Source organism: Penaeus monodon, chromosome 38, assembly GCF_015228065.2.
Source record: "Penaeus monodon isolate SGIC_2016 chromosome 38, NSTDA_Pmon_1, whole genome shotgun sequence".
Classification (NCBI taxonomy): domain Eukaryota; kingdom Metazoa; phylum Arthropoda; class Malacostraca; order Decapoda; family Penaeidae; genus Penaeus; species Penaeus monodon.
The window spans coordinates 17,902,875-17,915,374 of NC_051423.1; the positions used below are offsets into that span (position 1 = coordinate 17,902,875).

The 12,500-nt window shown below is 40.8% G+C and overlaps 1 protein-coding gene across 1 annotated transcript in view; it reads left to right on the top strand.

Moving 5' to 3' along the window:
- Positions 1-12,500, top strand: part of LOC119596724 — an 83,183-nt gene that overhangs the window by 199 nt on the left and 70,484 nt on the right. Inside the window, exons 2-5 of the mRNA XM_037946051.1 lie at positions 439-765; positions 1,997-2,086; positions 4,573-4,775; positions 7,465-7,802. Of these exons, the coding sequence (XP_037801979.1) occupies positions 439-765; positions 1,997-2,086; positions 4,573-4,775; positions 7,465-7,802 (958 nt within the window). The remainder of the gene's footprint in view (positions 1-438; positions 766-1,996; positions 2,087-4,572; positions 4,776-7,464; positions 7,803-12,500) is intronic.

The window sequence follows — 12,500 nt, forward strand, 5'->3', positions numbered from 1 at the left end:
AAAAAAAAAATCCCTTTTTAAAAAAAAAAAAAATTTCCTTAATTTAATTTTCTAAAGGAAGTTGATTTTAAAAAAGGGTACAAAAAATGTCTACTTTTTTAACGTAATTAATCCTTTCCCCCCTAAAAGTTTTGGGAATGAATAAAATGAAAAATTTACCTTACTCCCCAACCTAAACCCACCCCCCCCCCCTCCCCCCTCCCTCTCTCCCCCCCTTCCTTCCCCCCTTTCCCCCCCACCCCACCTCCCTCCCTCCCCCCCTCCCCTCCCCCCCTCCCCCCCTCCCCTCCCTCCCCCCCTCCTTCCCTCCCCTTCCCTCCCTCCCTCCCTCCCTCCCCCCGTACTCCCCCCTCCCCTCCCCCCTTCCCTCCCTCCCTCCCTTCCTCCCTCCCTTTCCCCCCTCCCTCCCCCCTTCCCTCCCCCCCTCCCCCCCCCAAGGTTTGCAGGAGCACTACCGGACTGTTTCGCGCCCTTCGGGCCCCCCTCGCCCCGAGCCCGACCCCGTGACCTCGTCCAACCGTGATCTGGCGCAGGGCCCGACCCGCCAGCCCTCCAACCTCCTGAAGCGGCTGCAGGGCGTGGCCAACCGGGACAAGGGCGTGGGCACGATCGGGTCGACCCTAAGGGGCGCGTGGGGGCCCCGGGCGGGCAACCTCCGGGCGAAAAGGGGGAGGCGCGAGCCCTCCTCCCCCGAGGCGGGCCACCTCCAGCCCTCCGGCAGCGTCAGGAGCCGCGGCGGGTCGGGGCCGGGCCACGACTTCAGGAGCAAGGTGCGCTCCCGTCGACCGCTGAAAGGCTCTCAAAACACTCCGATATTTTATATTATATTTTATATATTATATATATATAAAGTAAAAAATCTAAATTTTATATAATAAAAAAAATATGTTGTATAAATTTAAAAATAATAAATTATATAAATAAAAATAAAAATAAAATATTAAAAAAAATAAAATTTTAAATTAGTAAAAAAAATATAATATTATATAAAATATAAATTATATAAAAAATTTATATATATATTATAATATATATATATATAATATATAATAAAAATATATATAAAATTATAAATAGGATAAATATAAATTTTAAAAAAAATAATATTATATATATATTTTTATATATAAAACAATATATTATTTATTTTTATTATTTTATTATATTATATATAATTAATTTTTATATTTATATTTTTTGGTATTTTATTTTAATTATATATTTTTTAATATATTTTTTTTTATATATTATTTTTTTATTTGTTTTTTAAAATTCCAAAAATTTTAATTTTTAATTTTAATTTATTTATTTATTTATTTTTTTACCCATTTATTAATTTTAAATTAAATCTTTTAATGTCCTTTTTTCAAAATAAAAAAATTTAACATAATATTTTATATTTTTTATTTTTAATTTTTAAAAATTATATCTTTATTATCTTATCTTATTATTTATTTAAAAAAAAAATTTTTTTTAATTAATTTTTTTTTAATTTTTATTTTTTTTCGTTTTTTGGTATTTAGTTTTTAATATTATTTTTTATCTTTTTTAAATCTTTATTTTAATATTTTAATTTTATTATTTTTATTTAATTTTTTATATTTTTTTTTTTTTTTTTTTTTATTGTGTGGTGTGTGTGTGTGTGTGTGTGTGTGTGGTGTGGGTGTGTGTTTTGGGTGGTGTGGGGTTTGTTTTATTTTTTGTGTGTGTATGTGTGTGGTGTGTGGTTGTGTGGTGTGTTTTGTGGGGTTTGTGTGTGGTTGGGTGTGTGTGGTGTGTGGTGTTTTGTTTTATTTTAATATTTTTTTTTTTTTCTATTTTTTTTTTTTTTTTTTTTCCCATTTAAAAATTTTCTTTCTATTTTTATTTATATTTTTTTATTTATATTTTATTTTTTAAAATTATTTTTCAATTTTTTTATTTTAAATTTTTTTTTTTTTTTTTTTTTTTTCCATCTTTTCGACTCATATATTCATTACTTCTCGCTGGCCCTCAGGAGCTGACCTGGGAGACCCTGACCCACCTGGGCAGCCGCCGACGGACCCGCCAGCTGCACGAGGAAAGGGAAGGGACTCCGAGACTGCAGGTGACACACGGCACCCCGAGGGGGGGGAGGGGGGGGGAGGGAGGAGGGGGGGTGGTGAGGGAGAAGGGGGGGGGAGGGAGGGGGGATGGGGGTTTGGGAGAGGAGGAGGGAGGGGGGGGGGAGGGAGGAGGGGGGGGGGGGAGGGAGGGGAAAAGAGAGGGGGGGGGAAAAAAAGGGGGGTGGGGGAAAGAAGGGGGAAAAGAAAGGGGGAAAAAGGGGGAAAAGAAGGAGAGGGGGGGAAAAGAAGGAGGGGGGGGAAAAAAAAGAGAAAGGGGGAGAAAAAGAAGAGAGGGGGAAAGGGGGAAAGGAGGAAGGGAGAAAAGGGGAGAAAGAGGAGGGGAAAAGAAGAGTTTTTGGGCATGTGTGTGTAAAAGAAGGGGGAAAAAAAAAAAAAAGAGACAGAGACAGAGAGTGAGAGATTAGAGAAAAGACCAAATGATTACAAAGAGGAACCCGAAAGAAGAGAAAACTGCTTTCAAAAAAAAGGGGGGGATTAGTGGGTTTTACATCGGGGGAAGTAGAGGGGAAATGCGAAGGAAATGTATGAGGGAGAGTATGAGGGGAGATGAAATGCTAAGGAAATGATGAGGGAGAAATGTGAGGAAAAGAATGCGAGGGAGGGAGGATAAGGGAGAAAGGGGGGAGAAGAAATGCGAAGGAAATGTATGAAGGAGAAAAATAGGAGGAAAAGAATGCGAGTGAGGGAGAATGAGGGACGAAAGGATGGCGAGGGGGAGGGAATATGAAGGGGGGAAAAAAAGGGGAAAAAAAGGAAACAAAATATAAGGGAGGTTTAAGTGGGGGAAAAATAAGGGGCAGTAGAGGGGGAAATATGAGGAGAGAAAAATGAGGCAAGAAATAGGAGGGAGAGGTATGAAGGGGGAAATGTGAAGGAGGAAATATGAGGGTGAAGGGTTTGGTGAAAATGTGTCTGTAAGGTTTGGGGAAAAGAAAAGGAGACGAGGTTTTAAAGGTGTTGGGCCCTTTGCACGAGGGGGGGAGGGAGGGAGAGAGGGAGGGGGGGAGAGAGAGAGAGAAGGGGGGGGGGGGGGAGAGAGGGGGGGTAGGTGGTAGTAGGGGGGAAAAAAGGGGGGAGGGGGAGAGGAAGAAGGGAAAAGAGGGAGAAGGGGAGAGAGGGAGAGAGAGAGAGGGGGAGGAGAGAAGGGAGAGAGAGAGAGAGAGAGAGAGAGGAAGGAGAGAGGGGGGAGAAGGGGAAAAAGGGGGAAAGAACAACAGACACACCCCACACACACACAACCACACACAAACAAACAAAACACCAACAAACACATAACCCCCCACACAAAACACACACACACACAAACACCACAACACCACACACCCACACAAACAAAACAAAAACAAAGAAAAGAGCGAAGCCAGAAAAGAGAACGAAGAAAAAGGGGGAAAAAAAAAGCAGAGAAGGGGGAGGGGAAAGGAAGAGAGAATGAGAGAGAGGGGGAGGGAGGGAACGACCCCGATATATAACATTAATGAAAGTTACTTAATAGTCTACCCTATTTTCGCTAATTACTAGAAGACTGACACTGAACACTCAGCATAATCAGAATTAAGAACGACCCCTTTGCTGTTCTTTTAAATTAAAATTTTCATTTTAAAGGGAAATGTTCTATGGGGTTTCCCCTTTTTTTTTTTTCGTTGCTAAAATTGGGTATAAAATATTTTTTAAATTTGTGTTGTCATAGTATACTCATACATACATCAATAATACCCACTGCATACTGATACATACATACATACATACTCATAACATACATACAACTACAACTAATACATACATACATCATTGCCACATACCAAAATACACACCATACACAACAAAATACATCATAATAATATAAAATATATAAAAATAATCAACGCATACATCATCATTATACATACATACTACTACATACATACATACATAAATCATCTATACTCTACTACATACTACATTATATACGCATAATCTTTTCCAAACCCTCCCTTCCTTTTCCATCCTTCGTCTTCCCTTATCCACTCACCCACCCATCCCCCCCCCTTTTTACCCCCCCACCTCCCCAAACACCCCTCACTGACCCCATTTACCCATACCCACCCTCACCCCCCTCATACCCCCCCCCCCTTACCCCCTCATACCCCCTCCACCCCTCCCCATCTCCCCCCCCCCCCCATCACCCATCTCCACCCCCCCACCCAATCCCCCACCCCTACCCCCCCACTCACTCACCCACCCCCCCACTCCCCCCAACCCACTCACCCACCTAACCACCCACTCACCCACCCATCCACCCACTCACCCACCCACGCACCCTTCCACCCAACCACCCACCCACCCACCCTTCCAACCACCCACCCACCCACCAACGCACTCACCCATCCACCCCACACACAAAAAAAATATATATATAAAAGTGTCCCTGCCTCTATAACATACATCCCCCTCCCCCCCCCCCCTTCCTACTTTATTAACTTCCCTCAAGACGCCGTTTCAGGCAAGACGACGGTGGTGGAGGCGGAGCGGAGCATCTCCCTCCTGAAGCGTCTGTCGGCGAACCCCGAGTGCCTGGGCTTCATCGTCAAGAACCTCTTCGCCACCGCCTCCAACGTCATCGACTTCTACGAGCGCTGCACCGAGAACCAGCTTCACACTTGCTTCAATTCGCTCTTGCACAACTTGCTGAAGGTGGGTCGTTGTTGGCGTTCAGTAAGTTTTTTTCTTCTTCTTCTTCTTTTTTTTTTTTTCTTTTTTTTTTTTTTTTTTTTTTTGAGCAAATGGGGTATGAGTTTTGGGTGAAACGGGAGTTTTGTTGCGAGATGAGGCGTTGGGAGGTTCTGAGCAGGAGGAGGAGGAGGCGGAAATCGTCGAAGCTGCTAGCACTTAAAATGCGTATCTTTTCTGTTTTTTTTTTCGAAACTTTTGATACTTCTCTCTCTCTCTTCTCTTCTCTCTTCCCCTCGCTCTCTCTCTCCTTTTCTCTCTCTCTCCTCTCTCTTCTCCTCTCCCTCTCTCTCTCTCTCTCCTCTCTTCCTCTCTCTCCTCTTGCTCGTGTTCGTTAAAAGGGTCGTTTTGTGCTGAGTTTGTTTCATACAAGTTTTTGAAAAAAGTAAAAAAAGCATCGTAAAAATTACGGCGTTAGATTTCCCACAAAAAAAGAAATTTTGAAGGGATCGTTGAAAAAATTAAATCTTCCCCTCGCCGTTTCTTATTGTCGAAATTTTTATTTTTTTTCTGGGTTCGATGCAAAAATCGGGGAACCTTAATGTACAGCAAGTGCCTGCCTACCGCTAAAATACCAGTCGATCAGCCAATCAAAGGGGGTAACGCCGCATTCCCGCATCCTCCTTTCACTTCCAACGAGAAAGGCGCCTCTCGACTTCCGCACGACTGGTTTGATCGATATGTCTCCGTTTAGGAGGTCGTCCATAGGCCTTCTGGAAGAGCCAACGTAAAGAGAAGGATTATCCTTGGGCCAAAAGGTCCCCGAGATGGCGGCCTTGGCTGTGGGGAAAAGGTCCCTTCGCCATCTGTACACGTAGGCCCACCCAAGCGCATCCCATGATCCGAAGCGAAAGGCGTCAAGACGTGACCCAAGGTACGTCACAGAATCCAGGTTGCGCTTTGCTACAGAACCGGCAAAGTTAGGGCCTTGGAGATGCGATGCCTAGATCTTCTTCACAGATAATCCCAAATACTCTGGTCAAGCGTTTTAATGACTTTCAAGATTTGTCATGAACAATTAACTTCACTACCAAGATATTTAAAGCTTTGAGTCACTTCGATGTCCTCGTTGAAAGGACGTGTCGAGTAAACAAATTCTTTTTTATTTGCGTTAATATCATTAGACAGAAAATAGTTTACGCGATCGCACGGGTAAATATTTGAACGAAAGATTCCATTTAGTGTAGTTTGTACTTTTAACATAATTTTATTTACATTAAAGATAATTTTTATACACGGAACATTATCGTGATCTTGTTTAGGGAAAGATCAAAGGTACAGTCTCCTTTTACCTCTTAATGACTTAGTAAAAATGCTTTCGTTCAAGGGAAAAAAAATGAAAGTGAAAAGGTCAAATGCCGACGAAATTATTTTCATCACCAAAACTCTCTGCCGGGAGACGCTTTGTGACTCATCTAATATATCAAAAAGGGAGAGAATTTGTAATGTGTGTCAGTTTTATGTCTGGAATGACATACGAGAGAGAGAGAGAGGGAGAGAGAGAGAGGGGGGGAGGGAGAGCGAGAGAGAAAGAGAGAGAGAGAGGGAGAGAGAGAGGGGAGAGAGAGAGAGAGGGGAGAGAGAGAGAGGAGAGAGAGAGAGAGAAAAGAGAGTGAGAGAGAGAGAGAGAGAAGAAAAGAGAGAGAGAGAGAGAGAGAAGAGGAGAGAGAGAGAGAGAGAAAAGAGAGAGGAGGAGAGAAAGAGAGAGAGAGAGAGAGAGAGAGACTGCTATTAATACTACCGAATCATTTCTCTGTAAATTATTAAAACGATTTCTACCCGAAAGGAAAATGAAACCTTGTCCTTATGAGCGCATGTGAAGCCTCCCACTGTAAATAATAAGTAAGAATAAGTAAGTAAAGACAGGAGGAAAAAAAACAAGATAATCAGAGGTTATCCTTACATAAGATACTTGTATACTTGAGTTAATTCCTTATAACACTAACATGATACAATTCTCCAAGGTAAAGGAAGACCCGTGAAATAGAGTTTGATAAATATTTTCTTTACTGTTTATCACGAGCGCTGGAATATCAGCTGCGGAAATTTATCTTCTATTGTCTGTGTTGTGAGATTTTCGTAATTTGTACTTTTCAGGGACAACTATTGTTTCTCTTGAAATAATTTGGAGTAAATGGTATCTTTATGCTCTCTCTCTCTCTCTCTCTCTCTCTCTCTCTCTCTCTCTCTCTCTCTCTCCTCTCTCGTTCTCTCTCCTCTCTCTCTCTATATTATTATCTTATATATATATATATATTAAAATTATATATTATATATATATTATGTATATAATATATATATTATATTATATAAAAAGTATATATATATATATATTAATTTTATATATTAATATATATTTTTATAATATATATATATATATATATTAATATTTTCTTCCGTTCTTTCTCTTCTCTTCTCTTCTCTTCTCTTCTCTTCTTTTCTCTCTTCTCTCCGTTCCTCTCCTCTCCCCTCTTCTCTTCCATCCACTCTTCTCTCTCTATCCCTCCCTCCCATTCTCTATTTACCCGTATTTCTCCCCATACCATTTCAAAACGAAATTCACCAGAGTCAAAATTTCTAAATCAAAATCTATTTCAGCCGAGCTACACATATCCATCCCCCCCCTCTACCCCCTCTCTCTCCTCCCCCACAGAACATCCTCGAGCTCCTGTGCGGCAGCGGAAGCACGGGAGGCGGAGGAGGCGCAGGAGGAGGAGGAGGAGCGAGCGCCGCCGCCTCGGAGGGCGCGCCCGTCGATTCCCCCGCCGCCGCCTCATACATCACGCCGGGGTCGCCGAGTGGCCGGAAGGAGGCGGCGGCGGCGGTGTGCCTGCTGGTGCGGCTGTGTAGCGTGTTGCTGTCGGGCGTGCAGGAGTTGCAGTTCACGGCCATGTCCACGCTCAACAAGGTCATCGACGCGGCCGTCCTGCACCGCATCGGCGACCTCGGCATCGACCCCGAGAACCACCTGCTGCCCCCGGGCTCCGAGAGGTGCGTCCGCGCCGCTGCTCTTGCTCTTGCTCTTGCTCTTGCTCTTGCTCTTGCTCTTGCTCTTGCTCTTGCTCTTGCTATTGTTACTGTTGCTGTTTTCTCTTTCTTTGTTCGTGTTGTTGTTATTGTTGTTGTTACTAATATTATTGTTTTTTTTTTGTTGTTGCTGTTGTTACTAATATTATTGTTTTTATTGTTTTGTTGTTCTGTTGTTACTATGATTATTGTTGTTATTGTTGTTATTATTCTTATCATTATTATTATCGTTATTTTTTTTATTGTTATTGTTATTGTTATTGTTATTGTTATTATTATTAATATTATTATAGTTGTTCGTGTAGTTATTTTTTTTTTTTTTTAAAATTTTATTATTTTTATTTTTTGTTGGGGGGTGTTTTTTTGTTTCATTATATATTGTTTTTTATTTTTTTTATTAGCAATATTATTATGATCGTTCGTGTCGTTATTATTATTATTATTATTATTATTTTATTATTATTTTTTATTATTTGTGAACAGAATATCATCATTATCATCATTATCACTATCATCATTATGATATTTACAATTATCATTATTACTCTTTTCTTCCCCATCTTATTTTTTTCCATCTTTTCCCTTTTTTTTTTTTATTCTTTTTTTTTCGTATGCAAAAAGGGTTTTTTTTGAGATTAGGAATCCCGTTGTAGAAAAAAAAGAAAACTCGATAGAAGATTATTAAGGATGAAATAAAGAAAAGAAGAGGAAGAAGAAGAAGAAGAAGGAAAAGGAAAAGGAAAAGGAGAAGGAGAAAGAGAAGGAGAAGGAGAAGGAGAAGGAGAAGAAAAAGAGGGAGAAGAAGACGAAGAAGAAGAAGAGTAAGATAGAACATGGGGAAAAGATGACGATGATGATAATGATAATGAAATGTCATGATAAGTTGTGATGTGAAATGATGATGATGAAAATGATAATGATACTGATGATGATGATGATGATGATGATGATGATGATGATAATGTTGATGATGATGTTAATGATAATGTTGATGATGATGGTGATGCTGAAGAGGCCGAGGTATGAATCCACATTCCTCCCGCCAAAAACTAGTAGGGATGCGACAAAGACAGATTGACAGACAAAGAGGGGGGGAGGGAGAGAGAGAGAGAGAGAAAGAGAGAGAGAGAGAGAGGGGAGAGGAGAAAGAGAGAGAAGGAGAGAGAGAGAAGGAGAAGCGAGAAGGAGAAGGAGAAGGAGAGAGGGGAGAGGAGAAGAGAGAGAGAAAGACGAGAAGAAGAGACGAGAGAAGAGAAGAAGAGAAGATAGAATAGAGGAAAAGATGAAGATGAGGAAATGAATGAAATGTCATGATAAGGGTTTGTGATGATGAAATGATACTGATCGAGATGCTGATGAGATGATGTGATGATGATGAGTTGATGATAGAGTTAATGATAATGTCAGATAATGTTGAGATGAATGGTGATGCTGAAGAGCGAGTATGAATCACTCCTCCGCCAAAACTAGTAGGGATGCGACGAGGACAGATTGACAGACAAAGAGGGGGGGAGGGAGGGAGAGAGAGAGAGAGAGGGAGGGAGGGAAAGAGAGCGAGAGAGAGAGGGAGGGAGGGAGAGAGAGAGAAGAGAGAAGAGAGAGAGAGAGAGAGAGAGAGAGAGAGGGAAAGAGAGCGAGAGAGAGAGAGAGGGAGGGAGGGAGAGAGAAGGAGAGAGAGAGAGAGAGAGAGAGAGAGAGAGAGAGAGAGAGAGAGAGAGGAGAAGAGAAAAGCAGACAGGGAAAGTCAGCGCTGACTCGATCACAACCCGAGAGCTCTGTTTAATAAGCAAGAGCCAATCAGGAATTCTCGTTTAGTTATTAATACTTGTGGAGGAACTTGAGTTTTCATCTCGAACTCGTATGTTTTTTTTTTCTGTTTTTGTTTGGTTGTTCACGTTTTTATATTTTTTTTGTTTGTTTGTTTACGTGTTTATCTTTTTTGTTTCGTTTGTTTTTTTGTCTATGCATTTGTTTTATTCACGTAAGCATTTCTTTGATTTTCTTTTCTTTCTTTTTTTTTTTTGTTAATTTCTCTATTTATTTACATGTTTATCTTTTCTCCTTTTTTCTGTTCATCTATTTTATTCATTTAGCATTTCGTCTTACCCTTTTTATCAATTCATTTATTTATTTACAGGTTATTTTATATTTTTTGTCTATATGTCTATTCATCTGTTTTTTATTCATCTGTTTATATATTCTTGCAATTAATTCGTTTTATTTTGTTATATTTCATTAATGATTTTTCATCTTTTCATCTGGTCATCTGTAATTAAAGATTCACCATTTATTTATCTATTCATGTATGCGTATGTTTATTCATTTCTCTGTTTATTCATGTATTTCTTTATTCATCCACTCATTCATTCGGAAATTTCGTTTCGAAAATATATATATTTCTCATTCGCTCATCTGTGCTCCGTCCAGTGTCAGAAAAGGGCAAACTGGCAACTCTGGTTCTGGGATACTCCGAATCGCCTTTTCTTTTTATTTATTTTCTCTTGTTTTACTTGTATTTCTTCATTCTAATCAGGTGATATGTGATACATATATTTTATGTATGTTCAATTTTCTTAACATCAATGATTTATACCGCTTTAATTAAAGTTATATACCCCAATTCATTATCTAATTTCTAAAAAAAAAAAAAAAAAATACTTGACGATTCGGAGTCTTCCAAAGGCTGGATGAGTTGCCAGATTGCCATTTTCAGAGACTTGACGGAGAACAGACGCGCGAAGAAATAAGAATATCTATTAATACGAAATTACCGAGAGTCAATAAACAGCATATACAAGAAATAAATGATAAAGAAAAGGATGAAGGATAAATAGGGAAAAAAAATTAGAGAAAGTTTACTGCTTTTTAATCGATAGGAAGATATTATTAAGGTAACGTGGTTGGCGATTATTGATAATAGGTTGACGAATCAGTAATGGCAAAAATGAATTGATTTTTAGATTAGAGGTGATAATGGCTCGGTAAATTTATACTGGTGGCGATCACTAGTGAATGAGTGATAGATTCGTAATGATGATTAATCGAAATACAACGATGTTATTCAGATAATGTTGAGGTCAACCAATTACCAATTTTAAATTACGTCCAATTTTTAAGATACATAATCGTCTTGAATGAAAAAAATAAAAAATACTTAAAAAATGAATGATAATAGATACATAAATAAATGAAATAAATAAAAAGAAATGAATGATAATAAATGCATGAATGAATAAATAGATAAACAGATAGAGAGATGGATAAATAGATAAATAAATAAACAGATTAATCAGTCAATCCATAAACAGATAGATTAATAGACAAAGGAGATAAATAAACGAATTAAAAAAACGAAGAAACGAAATATTAGAAAGAAAAGGGGGCTGTTCACGCCAAGGAAAGTGGAAGCAGCACGGACGGAAAAATAAAGAGAAAATAGCAGAAAGGAAGGCATGCGAAAAAGGGAAGAAGAAAGGAGGTCGAAGTGAGAAATATGAAAGACGGGCGAAAGAGGGTAATAAGAGAGGGAGAAGAATTCTGAAATAACGGAAAGAGAGAGAGAGAGAGAGAAAGAAAGAGCGAGAATTTGGGAAGAGAGGGAGACAGGAAGGACGTGGTGATAACTGGAATGCGCGAGAGAGAGAAAGGGAAAGGAAGAGAAATGGAGAGGAGAAGAGAAAGGAGGAAGGGAGAGGAGAAGGGGAGGAGGAGGGAGGAAGGAGTGGAGAAGAGGTGGGGGAGAGGGGACGGTGCAGAGAGAGGGTTTGGCTGGTGTATTTGGTGGGAGATCTTCTTCTCTCTCTTTCTATTTTCTCTCTCTCTCTCTCTCTCTCTCTCTCTCTCTCTCTCTCTCTCTTCTCTCTCTCTCTCTCTCTCCTCTCGTCCTCTCTCTCTCTCATCTCTTATCACTCCAATTTCTACTCTCATTTTCCCCCATTCCATCCGTTCTCCTCCCTCTCTTCTCTACTCACCACTCTCTCACTCCCTCTCTCTCTCACTCTCCCCCTCTCTCTCTCTCCTCTCATCCCTCTCTCCCCCCTCCTCATTTCCCTACCACCTACACTCTCTCTCTCTCTCACCTCCCCCTCTACCCTCCTACACCACCTACCTCCTCACTCTCCTCACTCCACTCCACATCTCACATTTTCCTCTCTCATTATCTCGTACAGTCTCTACTGGGTCTTCATTATGGTCTGGGCTCTTGCGTAGCTCTCCTCTCTCTTCTCCTCTTCTTCTCTCTCTTCTCGCGTCTATGTGACACACGACCCAAGCAAGCACGACACACACGACACCACACACAACCACACACACATCACACACAGACCACAAGGACGAACAGATGAGCGACATCAGCACACCACCACACAACACACACAACACACACACACACACACCACACACACACACACACACACACACACACACACGCACGCACGCTCCATTAAGCCGGAGAAGGTCAATGGGCGTTCAATTAAGGGTCTGGGCTGTTGGTGAGCTTCAGCAGCCTCTCGCTTACTCGCTTACTAGTCCGTCGTTTCTGTGAAGACGGACGGCAGTTGGTGGAGATTGAGGGAGGAGGGAAGGGAGGGAGAAAGGAGGAGGAGAAAGTGGATGGTGAGGGAGATTGAGGGGGCTAGGGCTGGGGGAAGGGAGGGAGAAAGT